Raw genomic sequence first — 17,619 nt, forward strand, 5'->3', positions numbered from 1 at the left:
CACAATGGTAGCAGCGACGAGCCTTGAACCCATTACCTCTGGGTTAGAGGCAGGCGCGCTAACCACTACGCCACGGCGCCGGGCGTGTTGTGTTTCATTCACCTCGGGCAAGCCTATACTAGTCCCTATGTATGTTACTTTGTAGAAGATTATATTTTTGGATTTTTTATGTATGGCTGATAATTTGGACAACCCATCAGTGACCACTGGGTTGGAGCAATTGTCGTTAAGTGTTTTGCCCAAGGACACATGCGCCCACGTTGGCAGCAGCAAAAAGATTAAAACCAAGCTCTTTGGCAGCAGCGACGACAAGGTTTAAACCGTAGATAAAAGTTATATATATGGTATATGGTTTAAAAAAACAAATTTTGCTATTTTGTAAAACTCCTAACTCCCCCCCCCCAAAAATAAATAAGTTTAGCGTCCTCTGGCGGAAAAGTTAATGTGTCTTTTATAAAATATAGAGATTATTCCAGGTTTTGTTCACATCACATGAACCAAAGAACATAAATATATGTATATTTATTTACTTTGACATGAACAATTGCACATACAACTTTTTATATGTACCGGTTGCCTTGTATTTGGTGTAAGTTACTTTGTGTAAAAAATCCATTGTTTACATTGCAGCGTAATACTAATTAGTTAGGTAATATGTGTATTGTGTTCAAGTTAAAAAAATGAAGTGACGAAAGGTTTTTTGCTAAATATATCAATTACATTAGCTCCAAATAAAGATGCAGTCGTATTTTGAAACCTTAAACGTGAACGGTAAGTATGATGTATGGTTTGTTACATAATCCCTTATAAATTTAAGATAATACTAATAGGCTCCGCTGATTGCTGCTATTACACAATTTTTAACTTTTAGAAATTACCGCACATGGAAGTCTGGCATTCCTAGAAAGTGCGTCACTAACTGGAGAAAGTCAAAGTGGTCTGGCAAGTAATCTTGTTCAGTTATCCGGTGAAGAAAATATATCGCAACCACAAGGTTTGCAGGAAAATGCAATTGAAAATGTTGTGGAAGATGGAGATATATTCCAATGTGGAAGGTAAGGTCCAGTCTGCAGAGTATAGCTGGTGCACCTGCGATTTTGTTTACAAATTTTGTTTTTTTGCAAGCCAATTACTTAATCAGTGAACCAAGTCTATATTAAATTAAGCCAGTTTTTCTAACATTGCTTAAAATGTTAGCAATTTGCACGCTGATATTTTTATGATAGCACGCGCGCACGTGAAAAAAAAACGGTTTGCAGGGGCGAGATCTTATCAGGAACTGCCATATTCTGCAGACTGGAGTAAGGTGGTGTTTCTGTTTTAGGTTGACATCAAACTCGTATAAGTGTTTTTGTCTGCTTTATTTGCACCACTGTTTTGCCCCCAGCCTGTATTTCATCACTCTAATCGATTCCTGCAGGAAGGGCATAATAGTTGTCTGTGATATTTCACAAATCTAAAATGATTTTGAATATTAGGAATACCTTGGTCCCTACTTTATAGCCTAGAGATATAACACTGATTTTTTAATCGCTAAATCGTGGAGGCTGTTTTGTTTTTGTCTGTTTGTTGTGCTACCATATCTCCATATTATAATGCACTCTATTGATAAACTACTCCAGTGATTCAGAGATAAAAACTCCCAACCAATACAAGGATTCTAAAAATAATAGCTCTTAATAACTAGTATTTTTTATCATGTGTAAGGTGTTTATCCTTGTGTTTTACTATATATATCGATAATCAATTGTCATTTCTGCAGAAATTGGTGCTATGAGTATTGAGTATGCATTGCCTCTAGTTGAGTGAAAAAAATAAGAGACAAAAATAAAGAATATGATTGCAATTCTGTTATAAATGCTATGTCAACTGTTTATTGGTTCCAAGCATATATATATTAGTTTTCAAACTTTAAATCAACTACAAGTATAGTTTGTCAAGGTTATTACTAAACCAAATGCAAAGCTTCTAGATTAACATTCATCCATATCCTCAGGTGCAAACAGCAGTTCAACAATTTGAATATATTTGTTCAACATAAAACGGACCACTGTTCCATGCAACGTCATATTTATGAACAAAATGGACCTCCACAAATTCTTGGTGGAAATCAACTATCATCTTCACTAGCAGACCATACATTGCTGTATGAACAGGCACATGTCGTATTAGCTGATAACTGTAATGGTAGGTCTGCGAGACTGTACTGGATGGAAGCCTATTTGATATATAAAACTGCAATCTGCAACTACCTTTTTCTATGAATTTTTTTCTTATAAACCAACTCTGGCCGTACTCCCTCGTTCTCATATCTCATGTATGTCTGCCTATATGACCCCATGCATACACAATACAGAATCCTGGTATCAATTTTTCACTTTATAAGTTTAGTCCAACCCATTGTTACGGAAACATCACCATACATTACTTTATGAACAGGCACATGTCGTATTAGCTGATAACTGTAATGGTAGGTCTGCGAGACTGTACTGGATGGAAGCCTATTTGATATATAAAACTGCAGTCTGCAACTACTTTTTTTGTTATGATTTTTTTCTTATGAACCAACTCTGTCCGTACGCCCACGTTCTCATATCTCATGTATGTCTGCCTATATGACCCCATGCATACACAATACAGAATCCTGGTATCAATTTTTCACTTTATAAGTTTTACCCTAAGCTGCTTCTTTAGTGGTTAATATTAATATTGAATGACATTTAAGGTTGATTAAAAAACTTGCTTCATGAATGTTTAGGGAGTAATTGTATTTAAATTCCAGATGTTCATGGTCGTCCTATCCATGGTGGAATGCTTCACCAGCAAAATATTTCATCAGCTCATCCCAATTCACTGCCCATCAATCCACGAACATCACAAACAAATGCATGTCAGTCCAATATACCAATCCACAGGTATGGTGTCTTTTTATTGAATAAGTCCAGAGTGTGTAAAAACATAATGATGATTGGAATAAAATAAAGGTTTATGATCTTGAACAAAACTTTCCAATGTTTTTTACTTAAAGTTCATATCAAATCAATGCGGTCATTGTGACCACTTTCCTGATGCTTGACCTTTATATTATAAATCCTACCAAATTTTCTATCTATATTTTTGCATCTTCTTGGCAAAAGTATTGTGAGCTTCAAAGTGTAGTACACACACTACTAGTTTGCAAATTGCAATAATATTCAGTAACAAAACTAACACAAGACAATGCTATCAGCCCAGTGCAGATTACTGTGGAAGCAGAAAGATGATGTTAATGCGTTAAAAAAACATTCAGTATTATGTGTGATCAGCAAAAACTAACATCCAGGTTTTTATGCAATATCGTGTTGCATAAAAGTTCCAGTTAATTAAAACCTTCACCATTAAAAATTCTATTTCTGTGAGGTTGCAACTCCTGCTTTAGGAAAATTAAGTTTAGATCTTTCTCATTGAAGATCTCCTAGTTCGAACTGCTGCAATCAAGGATTTAAATTTGTATTTTCTTTTCCAGACGTATACTACCAATGCCATACAATGGCAACCATCCACATCCACCCCAACATAGAATACTTCTTCCACGGGCTCAACAAATGCCAATATCTGCCCCACATACACGGTGGGTCGCAAAATAACTGCTTCTGCTTAAATAAAATATGCTTTTATCTGTAAGCATGTTTTAACAACTTGTTTTAAAAACTTGTTTTGTCGCTATTTCTCTTTTCTTTAAAATATTTCTAGATCTTCGCTATCGAAGAGAAGAATAAACTTTTTATTATTAAGAAGTCAATAAAACACGATATATTATCTTTATTTTAATTTGTATTCTAAGATTAAATTAGACAAAGACAATATATATTAATATATTATATATATATATTTATGTACCTGTTGTCTGTTAAGTATGACTAATGAATAAAATGATGTTGTTGCTTTTTGAATAACACTGATATTGAATCATTCAGGATCAATTTATCTGATGATCTTCTTGCATCGGAGCCAAGAGAAGCTACTGAGGATGACATGACTGTGGGTGGCAATGGACTCATATCTTCCTTACTGCAACAGATCCCACCGTTCCAACCTGTGGGTGCTCACCAATCTAACAGCAATGCAAACTTGCCTTCTGAACAGATGGCTATTACAACAACCACAACATCCACAGTGCAGATTATAGCGGAAACAGTATGTTTAGTTGCTTCAATGATCTGGCAATATACTGTATGTTTCCAATGAACAATTTCTAAGCATTTTATTCTCGAACTTATGTAACTAAGTCCATAAATTAGACTTTGTTTAAATTTAATCAGAAATTTGAATTTTTGGTTCAGATTATAGCGTAATAAATTTATGGGCAAGATGTTAAACTTATATTATGTCTCGAACTCCTTTGGACACACTGGACCAATTAAAATCACACAATATTTTTTTCTATAGGACAATACGAACCATGTAGACATGCAATCATCTATGCTTGAGGAACATTCCCAGCCTATCCGCACTCAAGCATCAAAATCAAGGGGCAAGACGTTAGAGACTATTTTACCTCGGTTATATGACCGAAACAATAAGTAAGCAAAATAATCTTAAAAACCACTGTTAAATGTTGTAACTAACTTAAAAGACGCTGTTAAATGTTTTTTTAGTTGTTGGTATGATGATGTAAAGTTTTTGTATAGATATGTTGTTTATAAAATCCAAGCATTACTATTAAAGTCAACTGACTTCAAAGAAGTGACATGCTTCATAATTTAATAAGTTCCTGCAGCGCCCCAGGTGTTTAACTAATGGACCAACTGTTACCTCCCATACTTCCTCACACATATAGAATAGAATTTTAGAGAAATTAGTTTTTATTTGTTTAATCAGGTTTTAGGTAGTGAGATATAATACACATATGGACATTTTATAAATTGTAAAAATTAAATTCGTTATTTAAGTGCAACCTCCACATCGGGATCTGCTCCAACAATCCTGGAGTCTCCCGAATCAACCTCCGAGCAGAAAGATGACACAAAGAAAAAGTTTACGTGTCAATTTTGTCAGAAAGTTTTCACAAAGAATTTTGATCTTGAGCAACACAAGAGAAGTCACACAGGTGTGTTTTAGTGCATGTACAGTGTACACCCATGGATAATATGTGGGGAAAAGGCAATTAATGTTAAACTAGCTAAGTAGGGTTAACAGTGAAACGCAGTCCCCTTAACAGAATATGTTACATTTTTTCCCTTTTTAAAGACAACATACTTTTTATGTCCATAGGACTGTCGTGTATTTATCAGTTAAAACTGGAACGCAATTTCAGCAGTCGTCTTAACACAGTTGTTCTGTTTCATACACCTTGTTCCAGCTTACGAGTTACCATGTATGTTACTTTGTGGGTGATTATTTTTTTTTTACATTTTGTATGTGATACTTTAGACAACCCATTAGTGACCACTGGGTTCTTACTTCTTTAACTTCTTATTTAACATGGAAAGCATTGGTGTTTAGGTGAGAAGCCGTTTCAGTGTATAGTTTGTGGCAGAGCATTTGCTCAGAAGTCAAATGTAAAGAAACACATGGTGTCTCATAAAGTTTGGTTAAAAGGAACGGCCACATTTTCCCAAGCATGCAGTAAAGGTAATTTTAATATGATATATACTCAACTTTTTAGGCTTAATTGAAAAATGTTTTAAATATTTATTTAAATAGGGTTTAATTTAATAACAATTCGGTTTAAAAAGGCTTTTGCTAAACCAGAATAAAAATACTACAAAAGTTTATTTCAAGTATATACATATATAATCCTAATAGATAACAACAGTGGTGTTCCTGATAGTGTTGATGTTTCGTTTAATTGTCAATATTGTGGCGAGTCCTTCCCTTCATACAACAAGCGGAAATCTCACATGCAAGTTCATAAAGACCAACAAGTAAATATTGTTTATGTTTGAAATACTGACCTAGTAACATTAAAAACCCTGCAATTTTTAAAGATAAAACTTGGATATAATTTTAAACCAGGTGTAAGTTGTAACATAATATGTTGGTTGGGGTAATTACTGTTTTCAATCTAATCAAAAATCTTCCTTTATGTTTTTATTGTTTTATGTCTTTAATTTTTTTTTTTGTGTAGTTTTTCAAATATTATTTGTATATTCTTTCCAATAGTATGCACATTATTTTCTAAATTATGATTATTCCCATGTTAGGTGTACAAATGTTTAAAAGAAGAATGCTCATTAACATTTCGTGATCTCGATGCGTTTATTGCTCACGTGAAAGGTCATGAGACAGGCATGACCTATCGGTGTCATCAGTGTCACAAAGTTTTTAAATCATTGCATGATCTTGGTTTGCATCAATACCAGGTTCATCTTAACAGCAGAAAGAAAAGTATACAAACCAAGTGAGTAACATTGTTTTAAGAAATGAAACTGTATTATTAATGTAGGTTTTGGGTGGCGATAAAGTGCTTTAAACCCTAAAATGTGCTGTTTATTTACCTCAGAATATATTTTTTGGTACTTATAAAAATGTTTTTGTCTTCATATTATTTCCATATCTGTAGTTTTAAGTAAGATTTATCATTGGTGTGTATGTTTTTCGTTTTCGTCCAATTACTATAAAGTCAAGCTTATTTTTTGTATTAGTATAATAACAATGCATTATACACTTTACACTATATACCAGTGGTTACAAGATCAGTGTTGTTAACCTCTAGGTTTTGACCCATGCTGATTATTTGAATTAGTTGGACCTGGTAATCGTTTAAAGCCGATTGACTGTGATGTAAAAGTAAAATATTGCTTTTTATTTGTCATTAAGTTTTACAAATATGGCAACCAATGCTTTGCTGGTTGAGGTGTAATTAATGTTTGTGTCGCTGCAAAATAGCTTCACAAGCAGTGTATTTTTTACCATGAAGCATTTTAAAATAGCAAATCCTTTCTTCACAGAACTTACCCTTGCCAGCTTTGCCCAAGTAAATTCAGCCACCCAACTGCATTACGTGAACATGTTATCAACGACCCGCATCACCATGTATGTAGAATATGTGATGCTACTTTCACCTGTGAGCGATATCTACGTAAGCATACTTTCATGCAACATAAGGAGGAAAATGCAAAAGGTGCCACGTAAGTATGTTACCTGTTTAGACGTGAAACATTTTTCGGAAAGTTTGAAATTTTTCTCAAACAATAAATTTGTTTTCTTAAACAGGCCTAAAATATTTTTTATCTTGTAAAAAACATTCTTCACTTTTTCACATAGCCCACCAAGAATTGCAAAACTTATCGGATTCTAGGTCCTAGAATCTAGGAACTATACTGTAATGTCTCTCCATCTTTATAATTTGTTGAGTAAGCAACCTTATTGTGACGCAAATAACAGTGTACTACCTAATTCTACATTTGAAAGTTGAACGATGTTATATTACATCTACAATGCGTTATTGACTTTATTGTGATGCAACCCATTATCGTCAGTATGTGTTTGGGATAGTAAAACTTTGTTATATGACATAACTGATTATGTAATGAATTTCATTATCATATACCTACAACGCTACAAGTTACAAATGTTTTTTTTCCCTCTTAATTCATTAACATTTCAGCAAGAAGATCGTTGAAAAAAGGGTGACCAACCGTTTTAACAAACGTTGATATTTCTTTGAAAATTTACATGTTTTATAGTTAGAGCTTTTTTTGTTTTATCACATAAAGTTATAAACTGTATTACAGATGTACAGTGTGTGGCAAATCACTCCGCAGTGTATACTACCTACGCCTCCACATGTTTATACACACCAAAGAACTACCTTACCGATGCACCAAGTGTGATGCAGCGTTTAATAGAAAGGACAAAGTGAAGAGACATATGCTAACTCATGACCCTGTTAAACGCTTTAAGGTAACACCATCATATGTGATAATATTTAACCATTTACTTATTTAAACAAAATGAGGCGCATACATTAATAATAGTGCACTCGTTTTTGTATACCCATAGCTAAGCTTTTGAGTCAACTTTTTATACATGGTTTTCTAATAATGTGTTGAACAATGTTTTAGCATTTGTTTTGTATTTAGATTAATTGCATGTGACTCTATTATAAAGCTCCTGTTTTAAATAAGAATATTATCTATATTGGCACAGTGTCCACTGCGTAATGTGCTTGAATGCAACAAAGAGTTCAGCAGAGCCGACAAACTGAAAGAACACATAATTAACCACAGTCGAACTAAGAGAACTTACAGCTGTAGTACGTGTTCGAAAAAATACAGCAGGGAGTCCTGCCTGGTAAGCTTAAATTAATTTTGCTTCGAATATTTGGATTAACGTATTGAATAAGGATTTCTCATATTAACGAATTTGTATAATTAATATTTAAATGCATGGTGCACTAGACAATGCTGCAGGTTATCAAAATTTGTAGACAATGCTGCATGTTGTCAAAATTTGTATTGTATTGCCACTTCCACTTTTATAACTTGTAATAAATTCCGCGAATCTGACCCTGATCTGATGTACATATAGTTGAACGATTCTAGTATAGTGAAATGCAGTAATGATCTGGTAATGATTCAAATAGAATCTATTTGAATAAGAGACTGACGATGCCCTTTAGGCGAAATATATTTCTCTTTTACTACTAGTGGTTGGACTTGATTTTTGTTGGTTACGTTTTCGTAGCACCAGATCATTTCCACTTTTATATGCAGGAAATTTACACTAATCCTTAGAATTTCAATTTAAAACCTTATGAAGAAAATTTATCCAACAAATATTATTAGATTCGTCACGAGAAAATCCACTCCTATCCTTTCCATTGTAATACTTGTACACAATCATTTCCCACTGAGTCAAAGTTAAAAGGACATAAATGCCACAAGCGCAGAAAGTCTCAAACTCCCAAAAAAGTTAAACCTTCACCCAAGAAAGTTCCTCCTTCCAACCAAGTTGTGGAAGAAACTTCAGAAACGAATTGTCATGACCGGTCTGAACCGGTTTATACTAGGTTGTGGCCATTGGTTAATCCACAATGCGAGCAGCCGACTTCGCCGGTAAAGGTTCAGATTACTATTGATGACGACAATGAAGTTACAATGACGCGAGATTGTGACGTAAGCCAAGTCGCGGAATAATTCATTACCTACTTTTATAAAAATCTCTATATATATATTTGTTTAATACCACTTCATGACATATTAACAAGTATAAGTGGTACCACGAAATAAACGATTCCAACAGAAAATTTTGTCCATCGAAAATTATAATCTAGAAAAATAGTGTTTAGGTTAAAATTGTAAATAAGTTTCACTTCGTAAATCTTGGTTAGTTGATGGAGTTCCATATGTTTAAGACTGCCGTTTAAGGTAACATCCACACGTGTGAACTCCAATGATCTTTTCTAAAAATAGTACAATAAAGCTCGGATTACGAACAAATTCATTGTGTCACGCATGAGAAAACAATAGGTCTCCCCACACAGGCTCTTACCCTCTGTTTGACCGAGGACACAATTTATTGACAATAGTTAAGTGGGCTAGCTTATTTGCGAGTACCACTTCGACGTTCAGTCTGTCACTTGTTCAGAGTGCCGCTTTTGAGCAGAACGGATGACTAATATTGCTCGTAAGGGCCCGGTTATGAGCGATAGGTTTTTGAGGAGTAATAAATCTATATTACTATTGATTTATGGTCTAATTTATTAGGTTTAGGGAACAAGTCCGTGTTCAAAAAAAGGTGAAGTCGAGTTTCCAGCTTTTTTTACAGATAGGCGTTCGCTTTAGAACAATGATGTTAGGCCTATATGTGACTAACCAAACGAAATTAATAAGTTATTTTTCGCCATAATATTACGGATAAGGCGTTTGCATAGTAAATGTTTCCCAAGTTGGTATTCGCAACGAGCTTGTATATTTACGTAACCACAGCGTAATATCGCGTAACCCTGTTCGCAAATAACAAAGGACAGCAAACAGCGGGTCGTCTGGATGTATTGTACCGAAACTTATTTTGTCTCTTGCGTCTTTGTTGACGTTTCGTGTCGCGGTTCAGAGTTAAAAGTTTTTTTGTTAATAGGCATCTGAACTACAGCGAAATTGTTGGTGTTGCCGCGTGTCTGATCGATGGTAAGGTTAGTTTGAAAAGCGGGATATGGATTTGAGCCTATCCAAAGCGATTTGTTAGCTTCCCTCAGTTATCGTTTTAAACTGCATGAATGCAATGGATGCTGTGCCATGTAGGGTTGTGACTACAGAGGCGAAACGGGAAATGCAAATAATTAGAAGAGGTAACATCATAAGAAGAAAATCTCTTCCACCGATTTCGGCTAGGAAGCTTATCACGGAAGTCTTCACCAATAGAAAAGAAAACTTCTCCAACGCGTTGTTTCCATGTATTACGAGTTCTTTGAATAGGTCTGGAGAGCACGATAATAAAACCCCCGAGTATGCAGAACACCGGCAAGAATCACCAAGAGAACCGTCTATGGATGATGATTTTGTGTTTGTAAATGACCCAGGCTTGGAAGAGGCAGAGGGGATTGCTCAAACTGAAACTTTGATCTCGCGGATGAGTCTATTTGAGAAACCAAGATCACCAGAGTGTACCGCCGTTCCTTTTAATCTAACTGGCTTCCAAACCATCGTAACTTCACCGCGTATCCTGCCACCACCGTCGCCACCTACCCGCTTTTCTGGTAACGAAATTACTCCCCCGAAACACACTTTTCGAGTGACCGGGAGCAAAGCCAAACGTGCGGAACGACCTGCTCTTGCGACACCTAAAATTATAACAACCTCCGTAGCAAATCAAAGCAAAAGTGTACAGAATTCGAAACGGTAAATTGACGCTAGGTATATATTATTTACCCCTATTTATTAAAACATAATATGATTTTTGTCGCACAAACACTTACGACTAAAAAATATATATATTTATAACATTATTTACAGGCGGCGAAATCCGAATTCCATGGTGTCTATGGAAGAGCGTCTGGCTCAAATAGCGCGAGAAATCGCCGAAAAGAAACAGCGGCGCACGAAATCTGCGGCTGGACGGAGTTCGGGTTCTAAAAAACGCCCCAAGACAACTAAAAGCAGAAAACCTGTGTGTTTACTTACGTGTATAAAACCTAACAACCTTGAAAGTGAAAAGGCAAAGTTTATGAAATCTGGGTTTACGTACAACCCGCAATTTCAATATGATTACCCCCTCCGAAGCGACGTGTGGGCCCGATACAACAGGGCATCTTCAGCTCTATTGCCTCAGGTGAGTCTCGAGTTATGTTTCTTTAGATTTTATTATGGCAAGTTGTTGAACCAAAAACAAGACCCTGTTAGGAAGTTACATGTGTATTGTACTCGTTTGTAAATGCTTTAACAAATAGTTGTTTTGTGTTTCTTTTGGAAACAAGTATCACGATTCTAAAAGTGGTTGTGTGGTGTCAAATTCTACCGGCGTTATGTCGAACAATACTCAACCAATCCCACTCACTTGGGATTATTTTGCTTTGTCAGCTTTGTGTCACAGTTACCTTTTGTAAAGAGCGCAAAATACTAGCCATCATAAAACTGGCTGACAAGTTTAGATACTTTGTATTTGGTATAAAACATGGCCTACACTACCTTTTTACTATTTTAGGAGAATAGCCTACTATAATTTACAGTTTGCACATTTTTGAAATATGTTTCCAGGCATTATCAATCATGAAACGAGTGTTGGAGCGTTATGGTAATTATGAAAAATTTGAATGGGCGACTGGTGGAAAACCACTCTCGAAAACGCAGTTGTGGAACACCGTAAAGCGCTATCTTGAAAAGGAAGGTTTCTATGGTGAAGTGGTTGTCAACATCAGTAATAATTTAATCTCGAGAGCAGCTATGACGATAAATGGAGGAAGACCAACTCTCAGCATTAGGGAAAGTGCTGCAAAAAAACTTTGGGTTGAGGGACTTTTACGTCATGAAATTGGTAAGTAAAAATTGCAAACAGAAAATAACTCACTATGAAACTGACATGCTTTATTAGAAGAATAAAGTTCAATTCCCCCCCACTAGGAACACACCATCTTCGTTTTCACAACAACCGGCAACAGATTTGGCACAATTCCAAAATGCGTCGCCAACTTGGTTTAAAACCAGCCAACCCAACTGAAGAAGGATTAGCAAGCATACACAGTGTTCTATTGCGAAAGTAGGTTGAAAAGCAACTTGGATAATATACAAATATAGTTTAATTAATATATTCCATGTATTTATTCTTGCAGAGATCCTTCATTATGGAGGTCAGCAATACTCTATTACACAGTACACAAAGCATCACAGATGTCTTTTTGTGAGTTGTTTGAAAATTTAGGTCAATACATGGATGACCCTGAAGTTCGATGGGATTATTGTTTAAGAACTAAGCGCGGACAATCAGATACTTCAAAACCAGGTTAATTTGTTTTATAGCCTTTGTAGTTCAAAAATAGGGGTTTCTCAACTAATGCCCATTACACAGGCCCCAGGCCTTTGCTCATGGCCTTTTTCCTTTGCAGGCCTATTGCTGTAAACTAGTGTATAAAACAAACACACAAAAGAGTCATGGTCTGATTTAAACTAAAATAATATTATTTTAGGTTGCTTTTGCAAAGATCAAGTTTATCTTACTGGCATTCTTGCTTTGCTTGAAAGAAGACATACATTAGACTTCCATTTGCTTTGCACAATGGGTAAAGTTTCTTATGAAGACTTAGAGATGCTTCAGCCGCATTATAATCCTGCACGAACGAAGATTCCAAGCTTTATGGAGGACCTTGCAGAATACAGGGCAATGTTAGATCACATAGTGAAAGTAAATGGACTGGAAGAGTGGTTCACCGATGGACCAGCAACAGCAGACAATTTGAACGAAGGAGATGGAGATAAATAAAGTACAAAATATACCATGGTGGTGCTATACTTTATTACTAAAAATTTAAATGGCATATTGTCATTTTAACGTATATCCAATTTCCATGTTTTATTAAAGCTGTCTTTATTAGTAAAGTTGTACTTCTTGTCACTGTGAAAATTTAATTTATTTTATTTAAAGTATATTTAATGCACTTTCATTCTGTTTGGTATGCTTAAAATTCTGATTTGAATTGATATTTCAAATATAAATTCTTTTTACACTTGCAACAGCATATCTTGTATAACAATTTTGTGTTTGACTAACATTTTTGCACCAAACAATGTCGTTTAACAAACAGCATTTTATTTCAATAAAAACATCAAAATAGTTTGAAGGGTATGATGTTCCACAGTACAATAAACAAAAACATAAAACTAGTTCTCAGAAAAGCAACGGTTCAGACTCGGTGAATAACTATAACATTATCATGGCATAAACTGTGTGTCAATTTCATCTCTTAAATGATCAATGTAGTTTGTAATTTCAACAACTCTTGCTCTGTTCCGAGCACATTCATCTGCATGGATCTTCTGCATATGTCCCGATAACCAAGCTCCACTTCTTGTCACAATTTCATCCTCACGATTGTCGATCTTGATGAGATGAACATCATGGGAAGCTCCAATCGCGTTCACGATTGTGTCTTTGTCGACAAATAACTGAATAAAAAATTTGGTGGTAATTTTAATTGTTAGAAAATAGAAAGTGTTTCAATTACTGGAGATTGGAAATATTATAATTAAAAGTTATGTAACTTGCTTTATCCTCACGTGGCTGGAAAACTGCAGTCAATATATCATGGGTTTTCTGTTTTGTACACCTCATGCCAGCTTATGAGTTACGCGAATGTAACTTTTTGAGTAAGTGTTTTTTAAGGATTTTTTATGTATGACTGACAATTTAAAAAACCAGTGGATTGGCAGAAAATGTCTTTAAATGTCTTGCCCAAGGACACATACATCCAAAAAAGAAGTTAGAAAAAAGTTTGTATACCATTCTAAGATCATCTGGTAACTCTTCGTCCATCTCATTCTTAACAACTTTTTCAAGAACTGTCATGCACATCTCTAACAGCTTCTCATTATGAGAATTCTCCAAATCACGTACTTGAGTTATTCTATGTTTGTAGGTTAAGCAAATTGGTATTTATGTGTTTATATAAAGTCAGTTACACAAGCAATAACTATGCTTAATATAATATGTTTATTTGTTATTATGCTAATAGCTCAAATACTACTTATGTTTAATACTTATATACACGGGTGGATTTCAGCTGGAGCCCATCAGAATGCTATTCTGAAAACTCAAAAAATATTTTAAGTTTAAAGAAATGACATTTGATTGTTGCGTAACTCTTTAAACCTTTGTTTATCTATTAAGGTTTTTTTTTTAGCTTTAGCTGTAGTCTTTTAAATCTTGCCCTGCATGGTTATATATCTTTTGATATAAAAGGATACAGTCCTTGAATATATTCAACTAGTTGTGACATCAGATCTGTCATGTTTCGTTCAAAGTCTTTAATTGTTTCTTCAAGTTGATCAACCAACTGCATTTCCAACCCCATGAGCTTATCCCATGTTTCATTCACCCCTTCATGATATTCGTTCATCTATGTTGAAAATTTGGAAAAAGCTGTTATTGTGAATGTAAGTTTATCCTATTTGGTTTTACATAGACTCTTTTTGTGAATCATGTCTTTTTATAAATCTTGGATGTTTCATCTTCACTTTCAAATAACCATTTGACCTGGTCTTCTTATTTATTATTTAATCTGCATGAAAAGTGTTGTTGTTTTTACATTATTACCTTTCGTTCTTGAACTTCTGCATCACTGGTCACCAACAGTTCAGTAAACAACTGTCAGAATAAAAATATTAGACCAACCTTAAAACGAACTTAAAGTTGTATAGTAATGGAAGGTTAAATGAATGAAACTTTTTTATTCTCACATGGTGGGGCAACAACAGTCTTTAACTTTGTGGGCGATTATTTTATAGGGATTTTTTTAATGTATGGCTGATAATTTAGACAACTCATAAGTGACCATAAGGTTGAAACAATCGCCTTTTTTGCCCAGGGATACATATGCCCACAATCGTAGCAGTGTCGAGCCTTGAACCTGTACCCTATTGATTAGAGACAGGCGCACTAACCACTATGCCAATGCGCTGGTTAATAAAATAAGTTTGTAAAATTTTTATAAGAAAACAAAAGTAACCTACATTACAATTTATTAGTAAAAATAAATTTATAATTACCTTCTTCTTATATTCTTCAAATGCATCAATAACTGTCACTGCTTGTTTTTTATTGGCAGCTTCAGCATCCTGAATGCAAGTATTGAACTCCCGCATCTCCTTACATCGTTTCTCATATTCCTTCATCCCAAACTCAAAAATCTTCATGCATACCTCCACAAACTTGTCTTGAAAATCCTAGTTTTGTAATGCAAAGTTAATATCTTTTTTTCTGTCTTTTTAGGGGCAAGTTACAGACACCATAGCTACAATACTTTTGATTTAAAACTAACCTGTAGATTGTAAAAGCTAAAAAAAAACTTGTAAACCAAAAAGTTTTAAAAAATCTATTTAAGGAAGTTAAAGCAAATTTCCATCTTACTTTTAACATGTCCTGCAGCCCTGGTAACAAAGCGAGCTTCATACCTTCTGGGTCTTCCTTATACATTGATTCAAACAAGACAGAACTATTAAGGTGTTCAACATATGCATCCTAATAAATGTGGGTAAGAAAATATACATTAGCTTTAAAAATTAAATTATTCAAAAAACTGTTATCATACTTTGTGTTTAAGAAGTTCTTGTGCTGCCTTCTTTTCTGCTTCAATTGCAACTTCTGCTTGTTTTTCATTGTGCATAAGTTCACCAAGTTTATTTTCATACAAACTGTGAGCTTTTTGCCTCTGAAAGTAAACACAAACATAATCAACAATGTGATAGCAAATTACAAACAAATCAATTTACCGTGTCTTCATCAATTAATCGGAAGTCAAGGTACACGAGATGAGAAAGATAAGCAACAGCAAACAACTTATAACCTTGATCATCACAGACTGGATTACCAGTCAAGTTCAAAGTTCGAAGATTTGGGAATCGGCGCAGATAGATTAACTTGAAATAAAGTGAATTATGAACAAAAGGTTTTTAATTTTAAATCTTCAGCCTAACAGAAGTAGGTATTAAGGTTCTTTTTATAAAATAATTGTTATTTTGTTTTTGTTATTTTGTTTATAAATTGTTATACCTTTGTTAAACATTGGTGATGTAAAACTTGAACAGTAAAAAATCTGCTTTATCTCACCGTGCAAAGCATACATTATTCTTAAATGTTAATTTTTCAAACATAAAGAAATGTTTTATGAACCATTGCATTACATTATCAAGTTGATCAATCTTATTGTTTCCCACAGATAACACATGTAAGTTTGGAAGTGAGTCCATATTTTCAAGTCTTGTAATTCTGTTATTGAACAAAGTCAAATCTTCAAGTTTGGTGAGTTTGTCCAGGCCTTCAATCATTTCAATGTTGTTAAAAGACATGTCTGAAACAAACAAAAACTTTGATATGTTATGTATTATATGTTATTTTTTTGAAATAATACATATTTTATCTGTTTGATATATTGTTGTGACATTTTTGTTTCAGTTTGTATGTGGTCTCACTTTAAATTTTAGTGCATAAAATGGCGCTTATTAAATCATAAAATCTTGGATTAAATAAAATGTAGCCCAAATAACACTATTCCATACATACCTAACCATCTCAAATTAACTAAAGCATCCATTCCTTCGATTTTCTCAATAATGTTGTTGTCCATTTGAAGCTTTGTCAATTTAGTAAATTGCCATAGATTGTCCACTTTTAAGATATCTAATGTAAAAAGTGCAGGATGTTAAACACAAATAAATAAACAAACATGCAATTATCGATGACTCTATTGAATGCAGCTACAAATGAATCTAATTGCACTTACTTCTAAAATCAAGTCTAAGTGATAAAACATCACAATAATCGACTCCCTCTTGTTTGGCAATCTTTCCAGCTTCTTCTTTTGGCCCTTGCTCTTCAACGGCCTTTCTAAGCATTTCATCGTCAATAACCGAAGGCTCAACCGTATCATACAAACGACTCATCTTTTTAGTTTAATTACCGTTTAATAAAACTAAAACACGTTGTTTGGAATACAACAAATCACAAACTTCAATTGTAAACAAACATTTCGAACTTAGCTTTACTACGTTGCTATGGTGGTCATTGTGTAAAATGGATGACCGCAGAGTTTTGCGTTTCAGACATCTTTTAAAGAAGTTCAGAAGGTTTATGTCTATATTAACAAAAGCGGTTATTAAAAATTAAATTATGAAGCAATATACTTTTTATCAATATCAGAAACTTTAAACTTTGGCTGATTCCACGGACATAGTTAGTTACATCATAAAGCTCTCTGTTTTAAATTTCTTACAAGTAGCAAGTTTTGCAGCACATGTCATTTATAAAATGAAACGTAAAATGTAAACATATAATCAAATTGCAAAATATTGAGATGTCTAAATCAGCTGGTAAGTATTTTGTGCAAAAGTACACGACAACTGTTTTGTAATATGTTTTTTTTATTCAGGTTCGCTGAACGAGTTTCGCTCTTTGTTGAGGGAAGATGAATTCATCGACTATTTTAACAAG

The 17,619-nt window shown here is 34.3% G+C and overlaps 3 protein-coding genes across 4 annotated transcripts; 2 read left to right on the forward strand and 1 right to left on the reverse strand.

The window, feature by feature from the left end:
• Positions 1–644: 644 nt before the first annotated feature.
• On the forward strand, positions 645–9,232 carry zf(c2h2)-26 (zinc finger protein). Of its 2 annotated transcripts, NM_001078400.1 has the most exon segments (15): positions 645–771; positions 872–1,055; positions 1,997–2,187; positions 2,783–2,915; positions 3,506–3,610; positions 3,957–4,176; positions 4,429–4,562; positions 4,932–5,089; positions 5,485–5,613; positions 5,788–5,906; positions 6,186–6,382; positions 6,933–7,112; positions 7,719–7,887; positions 8,134–8,277; positions 8,772–9,227. In NM_001078400.1, coding segments are annotated over 15 exon segments (2,448 nt in total). In that variant the 5' UTR covers positions 645–737; the 3' UTR covers positions 9,123–9,227.
• Positions 9,233–9,748: 516 nt separating this feature from the next.
• Positions 9,749–13,240, forward strand: LOC100177006 (uncharacterized protein KIAA0895-like). The gene is made up of 6 exons (XM_002123137.5): positions 9,749–10,823; positions 10,938–11,253; positions 11,679–11,955; positions 12,042–12,177; positions 12,251–12,420; positions 12,605–13,240. Exons 1-6 carry the CDS (start codon positions 10,198–10,200, stop codon positions 12,895–12,897), a joined length of 1,818 nt encoding a protein of 605 aa, XP_002123173.3. The 5' UTR covers positions 9,749–10,197; the 3' UTR covers positions 12,898–13,240.
• On the reverse strand, positions 13,208–17,291 carry LOC100186420 (dynein regulatory complex subunit 3-like). The gene is made up of 11 exons (XM_002128765.3): positions 16,913–17,291; positions 16,693–16,809; positions 16,314–16,480; positions 15,903–16,049; positions 15,722–15,841; positions 15,541–15,651; positions 15,180–15,356; positions 14,728–14,778; positions 14,379–14,530; positions 13,915–14,038; positions 13,208–13,580 (listed from the first exon to the last, which is right to left on the reverse strand). The coding sequence occupies exons 1-11, from the start codon at positions 17,070–17,072 to the stop codon at positions 13,347–13,349; spliced, it is 1,560 nt and encodes a 519-aa protein (XP_002128801.1). The 5' UTR covers positions 17,073–17,291; the 3' UTR covers positions 13,208–13,346.
• Between the last annotated feature and the right edge of the window lie 328 nt (positions 17,292–17,619).

This window comes from Ciona intestinalis, chromosome 3 (genome assembly GCF_000224145.3).
Source record: "Ciona intestinalis chromosome 3, KH, whole genome shotgun sequence".
Classification (NCBI taxonomy): Eukaryota; Metazoa; Chordata; class Ascidiacea; order Phlebobranchia; family Cionidae; genus Ciona; species Ciona intestinalis.

Excerpts from the sequence above, each read along its gene's own strand:
- LOC100186420 (XM_002128765.3), bottom strand. The coding sequence starts at position 17,072 with ATGAGTCGTTTGTATGATACGGTTGAGCCTTCGGTTATTGACGATGAA. Across the intron at positions 16,050-16,313 it reads AGATTGATCAACTTGATAAT|TTAATCTATCTGCGCCGATT; the intron begins GTAATGCAATGG and ends CTTTATTTCAAG. Across the intron at positions 15,652-15,721 it reads AAGAACTTCTTAAACACAAA|GATGCATATGTTGAACACCT; the intron begins GTATGATAACAG and ends CACATTTATTAG.
- LOC100177006 (XM_002123137.5), top strand. The coding sequence starts at position 10,198 with ATGAATGCAATGGATGCTGTGCCATGTAGGGTTGTGACTACAGAGGCG. Across the intron at positions 11,956-12,041 it reads ACTTTTACGTCATGAAATTG|GAACACACCATCTTCGTTTT; the intron begins GTAAGTAAAAAT and ends CCCCCCCACTAG. Across the intron at positions 12,421-12,604 it reads ATCAGATACTTCAAAACCAG|GTTGCTTTTGCAAAGATCAA; the intron begins GTTAATTTGTTT and ends ATATTATTTTAG.